We start from the raw sequence: 22,016 nt of genomic DNA on the forward strand, positions 1-22,016 counted from the left end.
CGCGGATTCCCAGAGCGAATTGGATTCCAGATCGGCCCTGAATCCGGAACTAGTAAGCAACTCAGAAGCCAGCGGCTCTAGGGGCGGAGCGAGGCGGTACCCGCCCCCGGACGGCTCGGGCCAGTGAGCTCGGACGTTGGGCGAGCCAATGAGCGAGGGCAGGGGGCGGTGGGCCAATGAGCGCGGGGCTGCTCCGGAGGCGGTGCTCGGAACGCTACCAGGAGGGCGACGCGGCGGTCGCAGCAATGGGTGCTGGGCCTTCGGGGGTGCGCATGGGGCTCGGGGAACGGCCGGGAGCGGCTGAAGAGACCGTCGCCAGGACTGGCCCTTGACGCTGAACTGCGGTGGGGTCCCCGCAGGCGCTGCGAGGGCCCTTGAGCGGGAGCGGGGAGCATCGGAGGAGCCGGGCCGCTGCCGGCCACTTTAGGGGCCCGCCTGACCGTTGGGTGGATCGACAGTGCCGTGTGGGCACCTCTGGGGGTGGGGTGACCCTCCTGGCACGTTTCGGGGGCCGGGGCGCCTCCGCAGGGGCCGACGCACATCCCAGGGGTGGCACCGCCGGGGCCCAGCGCTGCCTCGGCCAGCCCCCGGGCGCCCCTGGATGGCTGAGCTGCCCTCTCGCCGGCCGCCCGGGCGCCGCAGCGGCTGAGCTCGCTGGGATCGCCGGGCCGCCGCCGCCCTCGCCGCCCCCTGCATGCCCGGCGCCCGGGTCGCGGCCCACCTGGACGCGCTGGGCCCCTTGGTCCCTTCCGTGCCGCCGCCCCTGCTGCCCTCTATGTTCTACGTGGGCCTGTTCTTCGTCAATGTGCTGATCCTGTACTACGCCTTCCTCATGGAGTACATCGTCCTCAACGTGGGCCTCGTATTCCTGCCCGAGGACATGGACCAGGCGCTCGTGGACCTCGGCGTGCTCTCCGACCCCGGCTCGGGCCTCTACGATGCCGACTCGGAGCTCGACGTCTTCGATGGTTACTTGGAGTAGGCCTGGCCGCTGTCCCCCGCTCTCCCCACGACCCGCGACCCTCGGCCCGGACCGGCGCACGAACCATGCCGCCGCTGCTGTTTGAGGGCACCGTCTGGCCAGGGATGGGACTCCCAGGACGAGGCCCTCTTCGGCCTCCGAGGCCTGTAAGTGCCCTCTGCTCAGGATGAGGGCGGGTTGGGGCACTGGCGAGGAAGAGGGAGGCATCCCAAGCCGGACACACACCCCTCCCCCAGGCTTCTGATTTCTCCATCCACCTCTTCCAGGTCTGTTTGGATGCCAGGAATGGCTGGACTCTTCTTAGGACCTTAGTTAGGGCAGGAAAGCTTCCCCTTAGTGAAGGTGACAGCTATTGAAGAAGGGAAGGGAGGCAGGACCTAAGTCGCTTCTTGGTTAGCTGTAGTACCAACTGTCACAGCCTTTGCACCCAGATACATTTGAGACAGGCCTGTCAACTCCTCCCCCCATCCTTAACCTGTCTTGATGGTGACCTTGGCTTTTGGGGGATTCTCATTAGTCCTGGAAGGATAAAGACTTGCAGTGTTAAAAGAGGTTGGAAGCCAGGCACTGATCACCTTTGTCCTGTGGCCCCTTGGGGACTGGGTGGGGACTGAGAGCAAGGACTCCAGGCTGATGCTGTGAGAGGAGAAGCCTCCTTCAGCACAGAACCCTGTACTTCCTTTGGCATTGGCTTGGCTGCCGTTTTGGAGTCAGATTTCAGAGTGCCAGCAGCTCCAATCTTCAGGGGCTGCCAGTTTCGCAGGCTGCTTTCACAGACCAGGCCAGCGAGGGGGTTGGTGCTTGGGTGGCTTTGCCTGCAGTGTTTGCAAGGCAAACTCAAGGGGCTCTTGGGCCAGTGGAAGAAGGGACCACAGGATCATTGCACTGAGCTGTTAAAGTCCTGCCTCTGAGCTGCCACCAGGAAGCTGTATCCAGCCTCACCTTGTGTGTTTCTGGGAGGGAAATGAAGATCCAGAAAGGAGGAAGATTTGGCCAAAGTCACAGCAAGGAAGAGAGGCAGCTGGACTAGAGGAGAGAGGGCCTGGTGAGGGTTCATGGGACAGGAAGGAATTCCTCGGCTCAGCCCCTCAGCTGGACGGTGCTAGGCACAGGTCCTGAGTGGCAGTGGTGGGGGGATACTGAGGTGGTGGGCAAGGGCTCCTTTTACCCTTTTTTGGCGGCCCAGCATGTGGGATGTGGGATCTTAGCTCCCTGACCAGGGATCGAACCCGTGACCCCTGCAGTGGAAGCATGGAGTCTTAACCACTGGACCACCAGGGAAGTCAAAAGGGCTCCTTTTGGAAAATGGACACTAATGTCACTCACCCCAAGCATGCTACGTTTACCCCCCTCTTCTTGCCTATCTTAGCCAAGATGACCATAGTCAGAGGGTGATGCAAGGCGGGCAGGACCCACTAGCAGTGTCAACCTGAGGGGCTGACAGTGAGATTTCTTTGAAGAAAGCTTCATTTGAGCTCAGGGAGACCTTAGCCAGGGCCAAGTGCCAGGTGGAGCATGTGTCAGCTGCTCTGCATACCTAACCAGTTGGCCTGCCTGCCTGCCATCCATCCATCAATTTGTTCTTTTATTAAACAGATATTTGCTGAGTACCTAATGTGCTTGGTGGGTGAACACAGTGAACAAGACAGACTCAGCACCAGCCCTCCTGGCACTTTGTGAGAAAGATAAGCAGGTTCCCAAACAAGGCAGTGAGATTTTTTGAGAGCTCTGAAGGCATGTAAGAAGGCATGGCATCCTCTATTGTGTTCATTACTATTTCCTTGGCACTTAGAACAGCACCTGGCATCTAGTAGGTGCTCAATAAATGCCTCGGTAAGTGAAACAGAAGACTAGAGATAGGCTGCTTCAGACAGGGGCTTCACAGAAGGCCTCTCTGAGGAAATGACACCTTTGAGCTGAGCCCTAAATTGATGGAAGGAGCCACATGTAAAGATGTGGAGAAGGGCTTCCCTGGTGGCAGAGTGGTTGAGAGTCCGCCTGCCGATGCAGGGGACACGGGTTCGTGCCCCGGTCCGGGAAGATCCCACATGCCGCGGAGCAGCTGGGCCTGTGAGCCATGGCCGCTGAGCCTGCACGTCCGGAGCCTGTGCTCCACAACGGGAGAGGCCACAACAGTGAGAGGCCCGTGTACTGCAAAAAAAAAAAAAAAAAAGTTGTGGAGAAAAGCTATCCAGGCAGAGGGACCCGCAGTGCCAAGTACGTGGAGGGGGACAGGCAGGGGAGAGAGTTGGTTCTTCCAGCAACTGAAAGGAGGCCAGTGTGACAGGAGAGCAGCCCCAGGAGAAGTCAGTGAGGTGGGCAAGGCCAGATCATGCAGGACCTGAGAGGCCCGGCCACGAGCGATGGGAAGCCATCAGAAGGTTTTAGGCAGGGGATGAGACAATTCCAGTCCACATTTTGCAAAGAGGACTGGCGGTTGTGGGCAAGATGAGCCGTAGGGGCAAGTGCGGAAATAGGGAAGCCAGTTAGGAGCTGGTTAGTTGCTCAGGCCAGAGGTGATGCAGGCTTGGATGAGGCAAAGTTAGTGAAGGTGGAGAAACACACAGAGACCAAGAACACCTTTTGGAGGTAGAACCTATGGGGTCTGTTCAGAACCTGTACTGAGTATTGATCATATACCACACCTGGTTCTAGACCTTTTGCATATTCACTCATTGGGTCATTCAACAAACGTTAGCCCTGCTCTTCTGCCAGGCCCTGGGGATTCTAAGATGAATCCCTGCCCCCAAGCCAAGCTCTTGACTTTCAGTCAGTGTAACTTGGTGAAGAATGTCTTATTTTATCTCTTCACATCAACAGAAACACTTCCCCTTCCAAATGAAAACATTGGCATACTCTGAAACAAAAACTGAAGCCCAAATGCTTTGGCATACTTTGCAGCAAACGCTGTTTGAGCAGAAACACCAGGAAGTGTGTCTCAGGGACAATCTTGCAAAGCTCTCAAAGTGACAGGGCCTGACTCTGGCAGGTGGGGAGGCCTGGGGCTGTGGGAAATACTCGTCCCTCCTTGCTCAGTCCCAGGTCCAAGCCACCAGATTCGGGTGGGGGAGGGGTGGCTAGCAGCAGGAAAAGCCTGTGGGAAAGATTAAAGATGATCTGACTGCACCTCCTCTCCCGGCCCCTTTGCATAAGCAGAGGAACACTGGTAGTCAAATCTCGCTCCTTCTCGCTCTTTCTCACGTAGGCACTATCTGATGTTACACACAGGCCGATCCAGGAAACACTGAATAAGGGCGTGGGCACGCCAGGCACTGGGGACTGGGGTGATCTCAAGATGAAAGCTGCACTCATTTCACTCCCTCTCGTTCTCTTTTTCTCTTTTTTCCACATAATTCAGTTCCTCAAACCTTTGTTGAGCACCTATTTAAGGAGGCAGTATTAGGGTCATGATCAGGAGCAAAGTCCCTAGATTCAGATGACCTAGGTTCAAATCCCAATCCTTGTGACCTTGGGCATGCTACGTATCTCCCCATGTGTCAGATTCCTCTTCTATAAAGCTGGGATAATAAAGATCTACCTCGTTCTGAGGATTGAATGAGATAGATGTAAAGCTCTTAGACCGTCCCGTGTATGTAAGTAATATATTAAAATTAACCACTATTATTGTTAACAGTCAGACATAATGGAAGGTGCGTACACTTAGTCCCTTGTGAATGTATAAACCGGCACGTACACTCATGAATGAATATTTATATGCCACAATGAGCAAAAGAGGACTAGCTGCCTGAGTGCTGGGTGGGTCCCGGTCTGGACGACCAGGACAGGCTTCCCACTCTGCCTTGCTGGCCTGGGATGCTCAAGAGACCTTTCCCACTGCCCTGTGGTCTCTAAAGGCCACTAGGCCTGGAGCCCAGGAAAGCTGCGGCTCTGTGGTCTTCCTAGAGTGTTCATCGTTGCCCAGGAGCAGGGAGTGGGGATCAGGAGCTCCCACCTTCTCCGGGGAAAGGACCACTGGCCCAGGAACTGGGAAGAGTCCTCACTTCCCAGTGGTTCCAGTGTGGAGGCAGCTCAGCTGGATTGATTTGTCCTGGTTCCTGATGAAAGCAGGTGGTGCCTGCCAGCCCTCTCTTGCCACGGACGGAGGGCTTTGGGAGAGGAGCCTCTCTGTGCTGGAAATGGAGAGACTGGAAAGCGTTGCTGCCACAGTCAGCGTCGCCTGGTGGAGGCCAGATTTGGAGCTAAGGGTAACCAGACTAGTCTACTTATTACAGGGTTTCCCTGGTGTCAGTGTCCCGACTGGGCGCTACAGCTGCTCCTTCCTGATCTGCCTGCCCTGGTCCCTTGGTGCCAATCTGTGGCCTGTGCCATCAGCCGAACACCCAGGTTCGGCATATGGCTTCCCTGCTCAGAAACCCAAACCTCCCTTGGGGACAGTGGAGCTCCGGGGGGGTGGGGTCAGGGGAGCCAGGTGGGAGGCTGTGGCTGTTGTCCAGGTGAGAGACAGGGTGGTAACGAGGGGAGGCATGTGCACCCCCTGTCCCAGCCGACTCTCCACCTCTGTCCTGATGTGAGGCTGCCTTGGAAGTGTGCTGGCTGCCCCTTTGGACAGGAGGAGACCCCAATCTGTGTCTCAAGACAACTGAGATGCCAGGGCTCCTGCTCCCTTGTGCCTGAGTTATGCGAACTGGAGACTTCATCCAAGGCAAACCCTCACAGCCCTTGCATCTGTTTTATTGAACGAAGAAATTAAGGGCTCCTATCAACCTGACCGTTTGTATCTGCTGTTGTCCGCACACACACCCCCCGCCCTGCCCCGGGACTCCTGAAAGCATAGTTTGCTTTTGGGAAACCAAGATCACAATAAAAGGGACAGGAATCCTCATCCCCATCTCTCAAATAAAGGAACTGAGGCTCAGAACGGGACAGTGAGGGTCCAGGGGTACAAAGTGAGTAAGACAGCGGAGCCTTCTGACCCAGTGCTGACGGAGGGTGCAGGGGGCCTCCAGAGAGGGACTCCCAACCTCCATCCTTGGAACACCACTCACCTGGCTCTACCAGGCCTGCCTCATATGTACTCTCACTCCTTTTTCTGAGGTTTTTTTTAAACTTTATTTTGAGATAATTTCATAATTACACAAAAGTTGCAAAGAATTCCCTTATACACTTCACAAAAAATGCACCAATTGCATCAATTCACATTTGCCACGTTCGCTCATGTATGCAAAATGCTCACTCTGTACGCACATGTATATATATTTTTCTGAACCATTTTTGAAAATGGATTGCAGACATTGTGTTCCTTTTCTCCTAAATATTTCAGTGTGTATTTCCTTAGAACAAGGACATTCACTTACATAATCACAATACAACTGTCAAAATCGGCAAATGTAACATTGATACAATCGTATGACCAATCTAAGCTATGACCATTCAGATTGCATCAATTGTCCCAATAGTGGCCTTTCACAGTAAAAAGGGGTGGGTGGGGGCGGGGGGCAGTTGAGGTCCAGGATCCAACCCCAGATCACGCTTTGTATCACTTGTCACGTCTCTTGTGCCATCTTCAGTCTGAACAGTCCCTCAGTCTGTGTATCTTTCATGACTGACATTTTTGAAGAGTACAAGTCTGGTGTTTTTTTTATTCTTTTTGTTTATTTTTTGGGTGTGCTGCGCGGCATGTGGGATCTTAGTTCCCCGACCAGGGATCGAACCTGTGCCCCCTGCAGTGGAAGCTCGGAGTCTTAACCACTGGACTGCCAGGGAAGTCCAAGAGTACAAGTCTGGTATTTTGTAGATTTTCTCTCAGTTTGGGTTTGTCTGATGTTTACTCTTGAGATTAGATTCGGATGGTGCATTTTTGGCAGGAATACCGCAGAGATGTGAGTGTGTGTCCTGAGTGCATCGTATTGGGGGACACGTGATGTCTGTCATCACTCATTACTGGTGATGTTAATGCTGACCACTTGGCTAAGGTCTTGTCTGCCAGCTCTCTCCACTGCAAAGTTACTGTTCTTCCCTTTATAGTTTAAGTACACTCGTTTTAGTGCTTCCTTTTTTAAAAATCTACTTTTTGTGTGTGAATTTATTTTTAAAAGAATGTTTATGTCACTGAAAAGAGAAAACCAGCATCGCTTGGCATGGATAAAAATACTAAGTGCCAAAGTCATTAACTTCTGGCCAATTACTGAAGCCAGCTAAAGGCGCAGGGCCCCTGGTTCTTTGTTAAAAAGTCAGGTTAGCAACTGTCACATGATAAACTCCGGCACCAAAGTGAAACTTTCTTGTCCAAGTAATCATAAAGATTGGCTAAGAACCGAAGAAAAGCCAATCACTAGCTCACTGGGTGTGTCTCAGTGTTATCTCAGGCCATCTCCATGTACCCCCTAAGACTGGTGCTTCGAGCCTTTGAAGTCAGACAGACTTGGGTTTAAATCCCAGCTCCACCAACACCTTGGACGAGTGACTTCACCTCCCCAAGCCTCAGTTTCCTTCTCTGTAAAATGGGGAGGATAGTAGTTAGTACCTGCTGAAGGGCTCATGCACATTAGATGAGATGCTGATGGTCGTGTAGTTGGTTCTTAATGATGCCATCAGTGTTGGTGGCGTGTCACACCCAGAGGAGGCTTGGCCCGGGAAACCTTCCCCTTTCTCAGGCCCCCTTCCTCTGTGTGAGGGCCAGTTACCAAGGAGGGTGTGTCTGTGTGGGCAGCCTTTGAAGGAGCCCGAGGGCCGTGATAACTGGTGCCTGGGAGCCCAGGTGATGCTGGTGCCCTCATAGTTGTCAGACCCTGCCCCAAGCCTGGGGGTGGCTGGGAGCAGGTTCCAGTTTCAGTCACCCCCAAAGGGGCAGGCTCCATTCCTGGGAATCCTTCCTGACAGGGGACTTAGCTTCCCCTGAGCGTCACCCCACAAAGCAGGCAGCACAGCGCTCATTAGCTCCATTAGACAGGGCCGAAAACTGAGGCTAGGGGAGGTTCAGGGCCTTGCCCTAGATACCAGGCTGTGAGGTGGACAAGCGGGGCCTCCTGGCCACATTCCCAGTGCTTCCCTCAGTGAGGTCCTCAGGCGTCCTCAGGTCACAGGCATCCCCGGGAGGCAGTGAATACACCAAAGCCTAGTGTGACCCACCTGTCGGTGTCCTGCCCCCTCTTGGGCACTTGCTACCTTTCCCTTTTGAGCAGAGAAACCAGGCCCAGGCTCCCTTTTTGCAGGCCAGGGGTATCTGGCTAGAGTTAATGGTTTCATTTTCATCATTTATTTTTAGTGTTGCTTTCTGTTTATGATAAATGATACTGTTTTTTATTCATGATAGTGACATAAAGATTCCTTTGAGAATTTTGGAGTTTGAGGAAAAAAGTGCCGTGACTTAAAATACTAAATAAATAGGAGTCCAGGTGGTTCTTGGCTGTGACAGGACTCAGGAAGGTGTTGGGCAGATGCTGCCCTTCAGAAGGCCTCACTGAGTCTGGGGTGCAGGCCAGCTGGAGACACGTACTGGACCAAGAATCTTCACAGAACCCACGGCTGAGGAACATCAACAGCTGACATATAATCCAGAAACTCTGGAGAAACTGGCCCGGACAGTGGCTTCCATCAGGAACCTGGACCCAGGCAGACAGGCAGGATCTCCTTTCCCACCCCTTCAGGCCACGCGCTCGTCAACCGGACAAGGCAGAGGCCTTCCTGTTGCGTGGCCCGGCGCTGAGACGGCAGTGGAGACCGTGGGCAAATCATATCTGGGTGACATCTGTCTTTAGCCACTTTAATTGGCTGGTTGGTACGTTGAGAAAGAGGAATAGCCATGGGCGTCCAGCAGGCAAGGTCTTTGGAGGAGGAAAGGGCTGCCCCTTTCAGAAGGCCCCCTGCACTGAGGACAACCCCCGCCCCTGCCCTGTGTGTTTTCTAGCTGGGAACAGGTGGGGACACGGAGGGGAGGGGCCGTGTGTACTGGGTATTGCAGGCATTCCACCAACACAATTTCATATAATCCTCGTAACAAACAGCCAGATGAGGTAGGCATTGTTTCAGATGGGGACACAGCTCCAGGGAGACTAGGTGACTTGCCTGAGGTCACACAGCTAGGAAGGGGCAGAGCCAGAATGACTCGAGATGGGCCAATTCCAGACCTTGCCCTGGCTACCCCATGGGAGCAGGACAGTGGGACGGCCCAACTGCAAAAAGAATCCTCTTCCAGCAGGTCCAGAGCATCATCCCACCAGCACCTTTAAGACACAAGGTCATTTTCTCCCTTAAGCCAAATCAAACTAGGCAGCATCTCCACAGGGGTATCCAGCTGAGACATTGCTTCTTAAAATGGATCGAGTGCCCAGCTGTCATTCTGATGACAAACCAGTCAGCCAGCCAGCCACTCCTTCTGTCCAGCTCTGGGGAGTGGCCTAGAATGAAAGGTTACAGTTTCAGAAAGAAAGAAAAACAGCCAAAGCCAATAGCTGGTGAGTCATGCTCTAAGGATGTTAGGAGGTTGGAGAACCCAGTGCCTGGACTCTTAAGCTGCAGCCTCAGGACACTTCTCAGCCCGGGGCTTCTGATGCCCAAGGAAAGAGATGAACTAGATGCTGAGAGGAACTGAGATAGACGTTGCGTCAGACCACAGAGGTTCGAACCCTGGCTCTGCCATTTATGAGCTGTGTGACATTGCTCAGTCACAAGCGTAACCTCTCTGAGCCCCATCTGAAATTCAGGGATGATGGTCCTCCTTGGCCCCGCCTCCTAGGGTTGATTTGAGGAATAAATGAGCTAAGCCTTGAGTTAAAGCAGATAGTACAAGGTAAGCACAAGTACTTGATAAATGTCAGCTGGTTTGCTATGAGACCAGACCTGTAATCAAAGGAGCAAAGGGAATGGTGTGTGGCACAGAGGAAAGGACCCAGGACATCCTCCAGCCACAGATACAGAGGCCTGGGGCCACATCTCTGTCCTCAGTGTGCTGTGTGGCTTAGGGCAGGTCACCGCCCTCTCTGGGCCCCTTCATTCTCTGTAGAGTGAGCAGCTCAGATCAGGGTCTCCCAAACCTCATATGACACCATCAACAATTTCTGCTCTATCTGCTCGTTGCCTGAACAGTTAACTTATGCAGTTATTGTCTTTAAACCGGAGGCTTTTTTTAAAGTGAAATTAATGTTGTGGAAAAAGAGGAACTTTATAGTATTACTATCGGAAATGGAAAACTGGCATCATTCGCCATAAATAGAAGGTGACCCTACAGATAAACAATGAGAACGAGAGGGCGTTAGTGAATTCCAGCTGGAGCCGGCACCTGCAAGGCTCTGCACCTGTTCCCATCGGAGGTTAGCACGTGTGACAGAGTCGCGTCAGCCAGACTGACGCTTGCCTGGGACTCAGTGCTGTTTGCTATCACGAGCATTGGGGGGGGGGAGTGAGTCCCTGTTCCAAGGGGTGGTCCCACGTTCTCTAACAGCCCTTTCGCCCAAGTCTGAGATGAGCTCAAGTAACATCCCCTGCCTTGGAGAGTGCGCAGTGAGCCCTGGTAATGCTGTATCGGAATAAACAGTTCAGCTCCATTTTCCTGGATGCCAGTGCTCTCGGCAGCACCACTGCTGACCCCAACAGGGAACCCCAGAGTCTCCTTGGAGGAGGGAGGTCAGCCAAAGGTGGGCTCCTGGCAGGACAGGAGGGGCACCCACGAACACCCTTCTGGAGGGCCGAGCTCTCTGATGCTCTGGTTTAGCCCCGGCTTCCCCTCCTGCCTACCAGGTCCAGTGGGGAGACCGGATGGGGCCCAGGGATGAGAGGACTTGCATGTGTCATCAGTGGGAGCCGAGGAAGATCTCTGAGTAGTGGAAGGGCATGTTCCTAGCTGACACTAGGAGATGAATCTGGCAGAGGACACAAGAAACTTGGCCGATTTGGCCCCTGCTCACCTCTCCAGCCATGTCTCCCCCATGGCCAGCCTTCAACCCCTTACTCTCCACCCCAAACCAAACTACAGGAGGTTCCAGGACCTGATCACCAGCCCTCCCTCTACCTGGCGTGTCCTTCGTGCACAGCCTTCCCCAGACTCTGGGCTCCATCCGTCTCCTGTGCTGCTTTCCAGCGTCAGTGTGTTAACTTGGGCTAAAATTGCTCACTAGATTGTGTGTCAAAGGCAGAGGCTGCACTCATCTTAGGGTCCCCAGTGCTCAGCTCAGGACATGGCACACAGGAGGTATGAGATTATGTAGTGTTTAAGCTCTCCAGTAGGACAAAGCCCTGGAGAGCTGAGCATCCTTAGACAAGTTTCTTACCCTCTCTGAACCTTAGTGTCTTCATCTGTAAAATGGAATCATTATAGTACCTAACTCCTGGAGTGTTGGGAGGGTTGAACGAAATGGCCTTTGTAATGCTCCATCTCAGGCATGCTCTCCGGGGAGCAGACCCTGGGACGAGGGTTCAAGTGAAAATTGTTTACTTGGGAGGTGATCCCAGGAACTACTGGTGGGGAGGGGGGCAGTGAGACAGGGAAGGGATGTGTCATCTAGCAGGTTACCACCGCAGCCCTGGGCTCAGTCCTGCTCAGGAGCTCTGGGAACCAGTGTAGATGGAGAATATGCCTCAGAGTCATCCCAGCTGCTGGGTGAGAGAGCTGGGGTATTGATCCACCAGCTTTCTGGCCGTTACTGGTTGGAAGGCAGCTGTGGGAAGCTCTGCCTGCCCTTGCAGCCTGGGGCCCAAGCAGGCTCTCGAGGTGGAGAGGCCTCAGGCAAGGAGGGGTGTCCCTGCAGGTGGAAGCTGCCAGGTCAGTCTGCCTCGGGAGGGTGAGTGGAAGAAATGGGGTGAGGCACCCATGCTCTGCCTAGGGCTCGTGGCACACAGTAGAAGCTCAGGAAGTGGTAGCTGCCCTGACTGTGATTGTTTGCATCGCCGTCACTCGTCCACTGCCAGCCCTGCTTGTCACAGTTATGCAGCTTTGGCTTCTCTGAACCTCTGTTTCTTAGCCTATAAAATGGGGAGATTCATGGTTCTCAGTGGAAGCAGTTCTGCCCCATTGGGTGGCCCCTGGAAATGGGGTGAGGGGGCATTTTTAGTTGTCGCAGGGACTGGGAATGCTACTGGCACTTAGCAGTCAGCGACCAGGGATGCTGCTAAGCCTCCTGCAGTGCCCAGAACGGGTCCTCCCCCGCCCCCACCTCATCAGAGGATTGTCCTGCCGCAAAGAGCAGTGCCTGATGAACAATAATACACGTTGTGTTTAACGTGTACGTTTTATCTGATGCTCAATGACATTTGCGGAAGTAGGCTGAGCCGGCAGAGGTGAGGCTCAGAACTGGGGCGGGACTTGTGGAGGCTGTAGGGAGGGTGGGCGTGGGAATACGAGATGCTGCAAACATATTAGCACCCGGCTGGACCTAGAGAGAGAAGGGAACAGTAAGTGAGGACCTGCGGGGAGCCAGGCGCTGGGGATGATGCTGTGTCCTGGGAGAGCGAGCCAAGTGGGGCTGCTGAGTAGCTTGGCTGTGGCCACAGCCTTCCTGTAGGCTGCGAAGCATCTTCCGGGCAAGGTGGGAGCTGCCGCCAAGCCCTGCCCACTCCCCAGAGCTGACTCAGCTGCCCTAGAGCTCAAGTAAGCCAGCAGACCCCGGGTGACCCTGGAGCTGGCTGCCCTCCTTCGTCAGGTCCCAGGATACCCCCTCCCGGGGATTACCTCCCAAGATAGTGACAGTCCTTCCTCTCCCAGGTGAAATTGCACCGCTTCTCCAGCCTAGGGTCCTTAGAAATCGGACACACTCATGAAAATTTTTTAATAAAAAATTATAGGACCTCACCCCCAGCCTGAGGTTTCTGGTGGTTCCTCAAATTCGAGCCTCCAGTTGGGTGGTGGGGCGGTGCTTCTGTGCTGGTAACGCCCCTCTGTCCCTCTTGTTAGGCCTGCTCCCCTCGAAAGCCCTGTGCCAACAGAGAGGTGCCCGTCCAGACCCAGGATGGTGGGACAGAGAGATTGAGACTGGGTGCCGAGGTCCGGAAGGCACGTGCCCCTGCCCAAAGGGTAAGGCAGGGGCGCCCAGAGACCTTGCCCGCCTGCAGCGTCGCGCAAACGGCCTTGCCTTGGCTTCCGAGCTTTCGCCGTTGCAATGGATGTTTACAGGAACCCAGCCAGAGTCTGCCTCCCTGCTCTTCACCCCCGGCTGCATCTGCTTCTCCCACTTAATCTTCGGAGCGGACACTTCACACACAAAAGCGACTCCCAGCTCTGTTTGATGCCAGTGGAGCTCTAAGCCCAACGGGGTTTGGCCTGAGGCTGGGCTTAGATGCAGCCATTGTTTCAGAGAGTGACTCAGAGGAAAAGAAGAACACCTGGGGGACCGAGGGTGGGGTTTTGACTCATTCATTTCAAATTGTTTGCTCTCCATCAAGTTGCCAGAACTGATACATTGCACCGGGGACAGTGCTCCTCCAGCCAGAAATATTTTTCGAAAATGTGAGTGGTATGAATACTTGACCTCGATAAGCCTGTAAAAGCAATACTTAGGAGGCTAACTTCTTTCAATTAAAAAAATGTATGCAACTCCAACCCCTGGGGCCCTGCGGGGGTGGGGGGTGTTTGTTTTGTTCTTTTCCTTTGAGATTCAGGAAAGGAGTCCTTACGGAGAACCTCATGGTTGAGAAAGGGCAGAAGGGTCAGGGCCTCCCCAGTTGGAGATCCAGTGGGGTTTGGAGAGTCTGTCCAAGCTGCATTGGTGTCCGAGTCCCAACCCGGCCCCCTCCTGGCTTCCGCGAGCCTGACAAGCAAGGGCCCACCTTGGTTGTGGAGGGAAAGGCCTGGTGGCCAAGCTGAAAATCAGGCCTGAATCCCAGAGCAGTCGGAGGTGGGGATCCCCTGTGCTGGGCACATGGTAGATCTCCCCTAAAGATGAGGGGAGTGGGCGGGTAAGGGAAGGAGCAAACGAACGACTGAAGTTGGGTCCACGTGCAGTAATTCTCCCCGTTTGCAGAAGAGCTGATGCTTTTCAAAGTACCTTCACGTATATACTGTGTTGAACAAGGAATGGGTGGTCAGCTCCATTCTACAGGTGAGGAGACCAAGGTGTGGGAGAGGAAAGGTCCAGCAGAACTCGAGAAGGCAGTTACATACCACCTGTCTTCATGTGATTCTAAGAAGGGTTGCTAAGAAATGTGAACTGGAAGACATTCAAGACAAAGGGGAGCAGGAGAAGGGAGACATTTCTTTGGGAGAGAGGCGTGAGGGGAAAGGCAAGGGTTTAAAAGGTGCATGGCCTTGAAGTCCACTGAACGTGGAATCATGCCGTCAATGGACAGTGTGACTCCAGACGTCAGCTGCCTTGATTCCTCTGGGCATCACTTCTCCCACCCAGCAAATGGGGAGCAATTCCAGCATTTGCCTGCAATTCCGGTGCCTATGCCTGCAGAGTGACCCTCCAGAGAAGTCAGAAATGGAGTTTGTATCTTGACTCCCTCTTTTACAGGAGTGTGACCTTAGGCAAGTCACATCTGTGAAGTGGGGACAGTCATTTACCCACCTCATAAGATGAGTTTGTGTTAATGACAAAGGTGCCCCTCTGGGCAGACACTGCTCCACACCAGGACTCACAGCTTGGCAAGCAGAGCCCAGACTGGATTGCAGACCCCATTTGCTCCCATGTCCAGGCGCCTTGTGCAGTGCACAGACTGCCCAACCACACCCGACAGCCCTGCCCAGGGAGCTTTTTAAACTTACTAAAATACAAGATTTAGCAGAGCAGGGACCTTGAGCATTTTATTGAGTACACCACGATGTCACTATATATTTGTGGCATGAATACAGCAAATAAAGAAAGCAAAGTTGTGGTGAGAATTATTCGTTCATTCCACAAACATTTATTGAGCCCTTACTATGTGCAGGCCCCTTGCTGGGTGCACAGGGTGCCTCCGCACAGCAGTGAACAAACAGGTTACCTGCACTCTTGGAGCTCACATCCTAGGACTAGAGCAGACAACAAAACAAATAAGTGTGAAAAAGATAAACTAGTGACGGGATAGGCCGGGGGAGGGGTGTCTGCATTTACTACCGTCCTGAGGAGCTGTCCTTTAAACTGAGTCCTGCAGGCCATGTGAAGAGCTGGGAAAACATTCCAGGCAGAGGTGAGAATGAAACACACGGATGTGTGTAATAATGACAGCCCACACGTAGGGAACTGGATGCCAGGCTCTTGTTCTCAGCATTTTTGCTCATTGAATCTCCATGTAACCCCATGAAGAAGGTACTGTGATTATGCCCATTTTACACATGAGGAGACTGAGGCACAGAGAAGTAATTTGCACAAGTGAGTGGTGAGCTGGACACTGAGCCCAAGCAGTCTAGCTCTAGAGTCTGAGATGCTTGACCCTACACCGTGGTCCCTCTTGGTAGGGGGAAGGGGCTCAGCACTTTGGCACAAAGTAATAATACGTGCTAATATTTATTGAGCACTTACTGTGTCCCTTGTGCTGTGATAAGCACTTTACGTGTATCAACTCATTTAATAAGTGGTAGCTATCATTTAAAGTCGTTACTATGAATAATTACAGCCTCTGACCTCATTGTATCACCTCTGAACAGACCAAAAGCAGTGGGGACAGTTGTGCCCACCCCGCCTGGCTGAAGGGTGCCGTAGATGCCTGGATCAGAAGGAGACTGTCTTCCTGTGGCTGCACAAGTGGGAGTTCCGTGGACTCTACAAGGTCCACAAATGCAGGCACACCCTGAGGGGTGATGGCCCAGCTACAAGGCCTGATGCCCTTAGCCACTGGACCAAGGCGGAAGGCACTACCTTTCTGCGAGGGTTGCCAGCGGGGCAGCGGGGTCAGAATCCCTCTGACCCTCCCAACCCCCAACACCCACTTACTGGGAAGAGTAGGAGAGTTTGAGGAACCAGGCATCAGGGCTGGTGCACTGGAGCACAGACAGCTCCCACAGCCACCAGCAGAGGGCCAAGTTGTCCCAAATCAGGGCTTCTGACCGAGCCAGCCGTGCCCCAGTGAAAAACAACGGCGACCTGGCAGCTCTCAGTGTAGACAGCAAAGCGGCCAAGTCCCTTCCAGGCTTGCCGTGGCCAGGGCCGGATTCCAGCTCAGCTAAGAAACGACTCCCAGGGTAGAGCAGAGGATCAGAGACAGAGGAAAACACTCTGCAAGGCTCACGGTGCTTCAGCCTTGCTGACCCCCAAATAATGAATTTTCCAATGAATGGTAGGAAGCCATAGAGAAAATCCTTTCCCGAAAGACAGGACTTGAGCCGAAGCGGACTCTGCTGTGTGTGTCGGGCTGAGGGGGGTGGGGAGGGCAAGAGAGCAAGGGCCTCCGTCAACTCGCCGGAGAATATGGCAGAAGTGATGCTGTGTGACAGCTTCTAAGGCTGGGTTACAGAAAGGGCAGGGCTGTTCCCCATGGTCTCGGTCTCCTCTGCCCCCGCAACCTCTCTTCCTCTTGGGGTGATCACCCTTCAACGCAGCCACCATGCTGTGAGGAAGCCCAAACTCGCCCACAGGGAGAGTCCCCCTGCCACTTCCTTAGAGGAACCAAGGCCCCCAGCCGCTGGGCAGCATCGGGTGCCAGACATATGCGTGACTGAGCCTCCAGACAACCTCAGCTGACGCTGAGTGGGGCAGAGACGAGCTGTCCCCGCCAAGCCCTGCCCAAAGACAGGTGTGTGAGCAGAATAAACGTGTGTGCTGTTGTAAGCCACTGCGTTTTGGGGCGGTTTGTGACGCATTAGCTAGCCGGAAGAGTGGGCATCCAAAATGGTAAGCACGGTATAAACTCAAACACAGGACCTGCCTGTGGGATTAAATGAGCCATTTATCATGTAGTGAAAAAAGACACAGGAAATGAAGGCAAAAAGGTAGACGTGGTTCCAGTCCATCGCCCCTCCCCTCCTCTGTTAGTGTACCATCAGCTCTTTTCCTGCTAAGGTCCAGTGTGTCTGGCCAGGCCTAGATTTGGCCTCGGCAAACAAAGTTAGTGCAAACCTGTGAGTCCCAGAGACAGAAGGCAGTTGCTGTAGAATCCCAGCCGGTCATGGTTTGGGAAGTCAGCAGGCAGGGGATGGTCGCTGGTATCCTCAGATCTTGCCCTTTAGGAGAGCAGCGTGGAGCAGTGCTTTCTCCCCAGGCTGGCAGGGACCTGGGCAGGTGGGGATGTGGCCGCTTCATCCCTCTCTCTGGCCTGGCCACAGCTGTCTGCAGTGTCCTGCAGGGAATGCCTCAGGGCTCTTGGGTGCCCAGCAGCTGCCACCAGGCACTGGCCCATCTGCCAGGGCTGCAGTGGCTGAGCAGGGCTGACATCAGCCTGCTCTCCGAAGGAGCCTAGGGCCGGGCCTGGGTCTGTTCACAGAACAGGCCATGGGTCCTTTCCACAGCTGGGCAGGGGCCGACTCTGAGCCACCAGGGCTGGGCACCAGGACGCCGAGGCTCACGGGAAACAGCCCAAGAAGAGCTGTGTCCACAAATAACCAGGTCAGGGTCCAGCATGGTCAGTGTCCTCGGAGAACATGCTGTGAGAGGTCAGGATGGGTGGAGATCAGGAAGCTTTAGGACAGGGCAGTTTAACACATGGATAAAGTGCGGTCGAGATTGGGGGTGGGAGGGATGGGAGGAATGGACGAGGGGGATGTCCCAGGTCGGGGGAGCATGGAAGTGAGGGGACAGTCATCCTCACAGAGAGGGGCAGGAAACTGGTAGAGCAAATTCCTATGAAAACAATGCCGGGCATCGGGGCAGCCGACAGGTTGAAACAGCAGCCAGCCGGGATGGCTGGGGAGTCCTCGAAGGCAGACCTTCCCAATGCTGAGGGCTGTGGGACGTGCACGGCTGACCCACCTGTCCTTCCCCGGGTCCCACGCCTGCCCATAGGGAGGATCCTCAGAGCCCAAGTCCTCAAAGCCTTTAGAAGACACCGCACCGAGCCCAGCACAGGGGGATACGGGGTGGGCCCAGATGGCACATGGTCCAGGAGTTGTCACCCAGCTCCCACCTGCTGCCCCGCCCACCTTTTATGGATTCTGACTTCACAGGACACTGTCCCCAGGGACCCCCGTGGTTCTCCCCTTCAAAGCTCACCTCAGTTACCTTGTCCCAGGCACAGCCTGGATCATCTCAGGATGATCCTTGAGTCCAGCTGCTGCAGGTGTTCCTGGACGCCAAAAGGGATGGTGGGCGTCCACATCCTGTGATGGGGGCATGGCACACAGAGGTTAGAGGAGACGGGGTGGTCCCAACGCAAGCTGCCCCCAAATCCCTCCTCCCACCTAGCCTAGTGTGGGGTCATGGGGACACCAGAGGCCTAGGAGCCCCAAGACCCCTTTTTAAAAACTGATTCTGCCACTGACTTGCTGTGTGATCTCAAAAAGTTTAGTTAACCTATCTGTGCCTTATTCTCCTCATCTGCAAAATGGGTCTTACAAGAGCCACCCTATCCCTCCTAGAAGATATGAGTGATTAGGTAGACAATAAAGTACAGTACTGGACAGTAGACATCATAGTGATGTAATAATAAATAAGTTTCAACCATATGAAATGGCCAGGTGTGTAGGTCAAAAATGGTTGAATATAAGCGATTTCATATTGTTCAGCCTAGTATATAGAACATTTTTGTGTACCAGACACTCTTCTGAGTATATTGACAAATTTAAAACCCACAATTTAAATATAAATATTTAAATAGGGGGTAAATATTATTGTCACTCCCATTTTACAGACGAAGAAACTGAGGCCAGGGACTTCCCTGCGGTCCAGTGGTTAGGACTTGGCGCTCTCACTGCTGAGGGCCCAGGTTCAATCCCTGGTCCGGGAACTAAGATACCGCAAGCCATGCAGCGTTGCCAAAAGTAAAAAAAAAAAAAAAAAAGAAGAAAAGAAACTAGGTTCAGAGGGTTGATGTGTCTGCTTGCCCAAGGTTGAACGCTGGTGAGGGACAGAGCGGGATGTGAGCTCAGGGCTCACAAGGTGAACCTCACGCTGAGCCTCCCTCCGCCACTGTTGAGACTTACGCCAGCTTCTCCACGTGAGGGCACTTTCTCAGGCTGGCAGTGAGCTGCTGGGCCCCGGCAGCTGTGAACTTGTTGTACTGGACACTGGGAAGAGAAACCCATTGTGGATCCTGGCCCTGGGGACCAATAAGCCCCAGACCAAGGTCATCACCACGCTCTCGACAACCAGACCTCAGCCCAGCCCTTCCCATGATGCCAGCAGGAGACCCTGGTCCTCCCAAGTCCTGGCCCCACCCCCACTGCCCAGGTTCCCACACTCACTCCAGCACCCGGAGGGACACCATGTCTGGAAGCACGTGTGCCAGGCTCTCAGCTCCCACATCGCAGATGCAGTTATTGTACAAGCTGCCGGAGAAAGAGGTCAGGGCAGGGGCCGGGGGTGCTGGGGGGTCAGGGCTCAGGGAGAGCCACACCCAGCCAGAATTACTGCCCCATTTAACAGAGGGGGAAACTGAGGCCCAGAGAGTTGAGGCTGCTTCTCTGTGGTCACTCAGTGGGTTCAGGGAAGCAGCAGGACTAAGTGGAGGTAGCTTCCCATCTGAAACAGCCCAAGTTCAAATCCCAGCTCTGTGGCTTGCTGCCTGTCTGATCTTTGGCGAGTTACTCAGCTCCCCTGTGACTCAGTTTGCTCCTCCATAAAATGGGCATGATAGAGTAATTGTGGGGAGGGGTAAATGAGTTAATGTTGGTAAAACACCCAGAACAGGGCCTGACATGTGGAATGAACTACATGTTAACTATGGTTATTATACCTCCCAAGGGGGTTTGTGACGGTTATACAAGTTACTGTGGGGGGTGGGGCAGCATCGGGAATAGCAGGAGAGAGAGAAGCCCAGAGTCACTGGGCAGGCTCGGGTTTCTATAATATATTCAGTCACCATCAGCAGTGTCAGAAATAGCACGACACCTTCACTGGTGCCAACTTAAGCTGTATATTCATTAACGAGCGTCCTTTTAACAAGTCAGGTGCAGCCACGGTTCTAATTTCAAGGCCGTGACTTTGCCTTGACTCAGCCTCAGAGCAACACTGCAGGGCTGCATGTAAAAGCAGCAAGTCTACACTGCAGCAAAGTGGATTCAAGCTAAACTCCAGGAACCCCTGATGTCACGGGTCGGCCGGTACCAGGGCAGGAACCAGGTAGGGGTTTTACAATCCCTTCCTGGGATGGATCTTAGAACCAGGAGGCCCTTCCTCACCCACAGGAAGAGGATTCTTCCCATATTTCATTGATGCCAAGATGTACATGTTCACATTTGAAAATCATTGCGATCAGGATGTGTCTGATAATCAATGGATGTCATTTAATTAGCAGAATTTTGTCCCCTTAATGGTGTCTTACAAATGGATGGCATCTTACAGTCCATAAAATATGAGGTTCCTTTGTTTTTTGGCCATGCTGCGCAGTTTGCAGGATCTCAGTTCCCCGACCAGGGACTGAACCCAGGCCACAGCAGTGAAAGCGCGGAATCCTAACCACTAGGCCACCAGGCAACTCCCAATATGAGGTTTCTTAAAGTGTCAGTCAGATCACATATCACCTCCACATGCCCCACCTGCTTCTCCATTCACAATGGAAAAACCCCCAACCACTCTCCCGGCCTGCAAGGGTCTCCCTGCATGATCTGGCCTTCCCTGACCTCTCCCGCCTTATCTCCCACCCTCTGTCCCTCATTCCCTATAGCCAGACACAGAGGCCCCCCTTCTGGCCCTCAAAGACCCAACCTCATTCCCACCTCAGGGCCTTTGCCTCTACTGTTCCCTCTCCCTGGAATGCTTTTCCCTGAGAGCATCCCACAGAAGGGGGAGGGTCACCTCCTCAGGGGTCTCCTGACCTCCCTGGTGAATTCAGTACTCCCTATTGTACCCTCTGGGGCCTTTGTTAGTTTCCTCATTCCCAGCATGAATCAGCATTTTAAACATTTTGTTTATGCACGTGCTTACTTATTTATTATGCAAGGAACTTGAAAGCAAGACCCACCCTGGTTTTGTTCATAGCTGTATCTCTAGTTTCTAGCACAGGTTCTGGCCCATGGTTGATATTAGAGAATATTAGATACCCTCACAGCTCTAGGGCGTGCCAATCACATGGACTACAAACTGCACAGCACACAACCTATACAGCTGCACTCAGGGACCCTGGCTGGAAGGATAATGGGCTGGAAGGACCCATTAGTCCGAGGGAACCGCCAGGCACCAGGCTGGAAGTAAGCAAAAGCAAGAATGTGCTATTCCAAGGCCCGCCAGAAGGTGACAGTGTAGGCACGGAGTGATGTGTGCATGACAAGAGCCAGCCAAGGCTACCTGTGCATAGTCAGCATTCTAGAAACCACCCCGGACTCCAGAAAAGGCCCAGTCCTGCCATGCCCTGGGGAAAGAGGACCAAGATTTATTAAGCACCAGAGCCAGGCATTGCACCAAGCGCTTTCCATAGGCTATTGGGATGGTACCCATTTTCCAGATGAGGAAACAGAGGCTCGAGATGAGTAAGTGATTTGCCCAGAGTGCCAGATGCCCTTCCCCAGGGGCTGCTAATCTCGTTCAGGGCGGTGGCATCACCCAACTCCAGGGGTGTGTGTTCATGTTGGATTTTAGGTCGGCGCCCCCCACTCCCTACCCCCACCAAGTTGTGCAACACTGATGTGTAGTGATTGCTTTCAGGGTCCCAGTGTTGGACCTTACAGCTGCCACCAAGGGGCTTCTCCGCCCGCCCTCCAGCCCACCAGCTCAGCACCTGACCAATAGAGGGCCCCACTCACCTCAGCCTGAGGAGGGACGCAGCCAGCAAGGGCAGGGCCTCCGCCAGCTTGCAGGCACCCAAGTCAGTGATATTGTTCTGGGACAAACTGCGGGAGTACAACAAGGGGAGGGCTCAGGGCCAAACCTGAATGCCCCTCCCCATCAGTGTCCATCACCCCAGGCTCCGGCAGGGCTGGGAACCCCTGCTTCCTCACAGGGCATCCCAGGGCAGCAAGCACAGGACATTCTACCTGGATGAGAGTCGTGGGTGCTGAACTGTGTGAGGGCGCTATGGGTAGACTTGGGCTAAATCAGTAAAATGATGCAGTCACACCCTGAGGCTGAGTGGAATGATG

At 53.8% G+C, this 22,016-nt stretch overlaps 2 protein-coding genes across 12 annotated transcripts in view; one reads left to right on the top strand and one right to left on the bottom strand.

Moving 5' to 3' along the window:
- Positions 1–218: 218 nt before the first annotated feature.
- DEXI (Dexi homolog) lies at positions 219–14,753 on the top strand. Its single transcript, XM_022552360.2, has 2 exons — positions 219–1,128; positions 12,828–14,753. Exon 1 carries the CDS (start codon positions 695–697, stop codon positions 980–982), a length of 288 nt encoding a protein of 95 aa, XP_022408068.1. The 5' UTR covers positions 219–694; the 3' UTR covers positions 983–1,128; positions 12,828–14,753.
- Positions 14,754–16,717: 1,964 nt separating this feature from the next.
- The window catches only part of CIITA (class II major histocompatibility complex transactivator), a 48,088-nt gene continuing 42,789 nt past the window's right edge, over positions 16,718–22,016 (bottom strand). For 7 of the 11 annotated variants that reach the window (XM_089896161.1, XM_089896159.1, XM_022552349.3 and 4 more), the window contains 5 exons: positions 21,681–21,767; positions 19,185–19,268; positions 18,924–19,007; positions 17,995–18,101; positions 16,718–17,429 (listed from right to left, as the gene is read on the bottom strand). In XM_089896161.1, coding sequence (XP_089752287.1) covers positions 18,026–18,101; positions 18,924–19,007; positions 19,185–19,268; positions 21,681–21,767 — 331 coding nt within the window. In that variant the 3' untranslated portion in view covers positions 16,718–17,429; positions 17,995–18,025. Of the gene's footprint in view, positions 17,430–17,994; positions 18,102–18,923; positions 19,040–19,184; positions 19,269–21,680; positions 21,768–22,016 lie in introns of those variants that run through there. The other 4 variants (XM_089896158.1, XM_089896163.1, XM_089896162.1 and 1 more) reach the window with 4 other exon arrangements.

This window comes from Delphinapterus leucas, chromosome 15 (genome assembly GCF_059928025.1).
Source record: "Delphinapterus leucas isolate spDelLeu-1000000601 "Yukka" chromosome 15, BTC_Dleu_Yukka2, whole genome shotgun sequence".
NCBI lineage: Eukaryota > Metazoa > Chordata > Mammalia > Artiodactyla > Monodontidae > Delphinapterus > Delphinapterus leucas.

Bases quoted from the DNA above. Each gene is read 5' to 3' on its own strand.
- DEXI (XM_022552360.2), top strand. From the start codon at position 695: ATGCCCGGCGCCCGGGTCGCGGCCCACCTGGACGCGCTGGGCCCCTTG.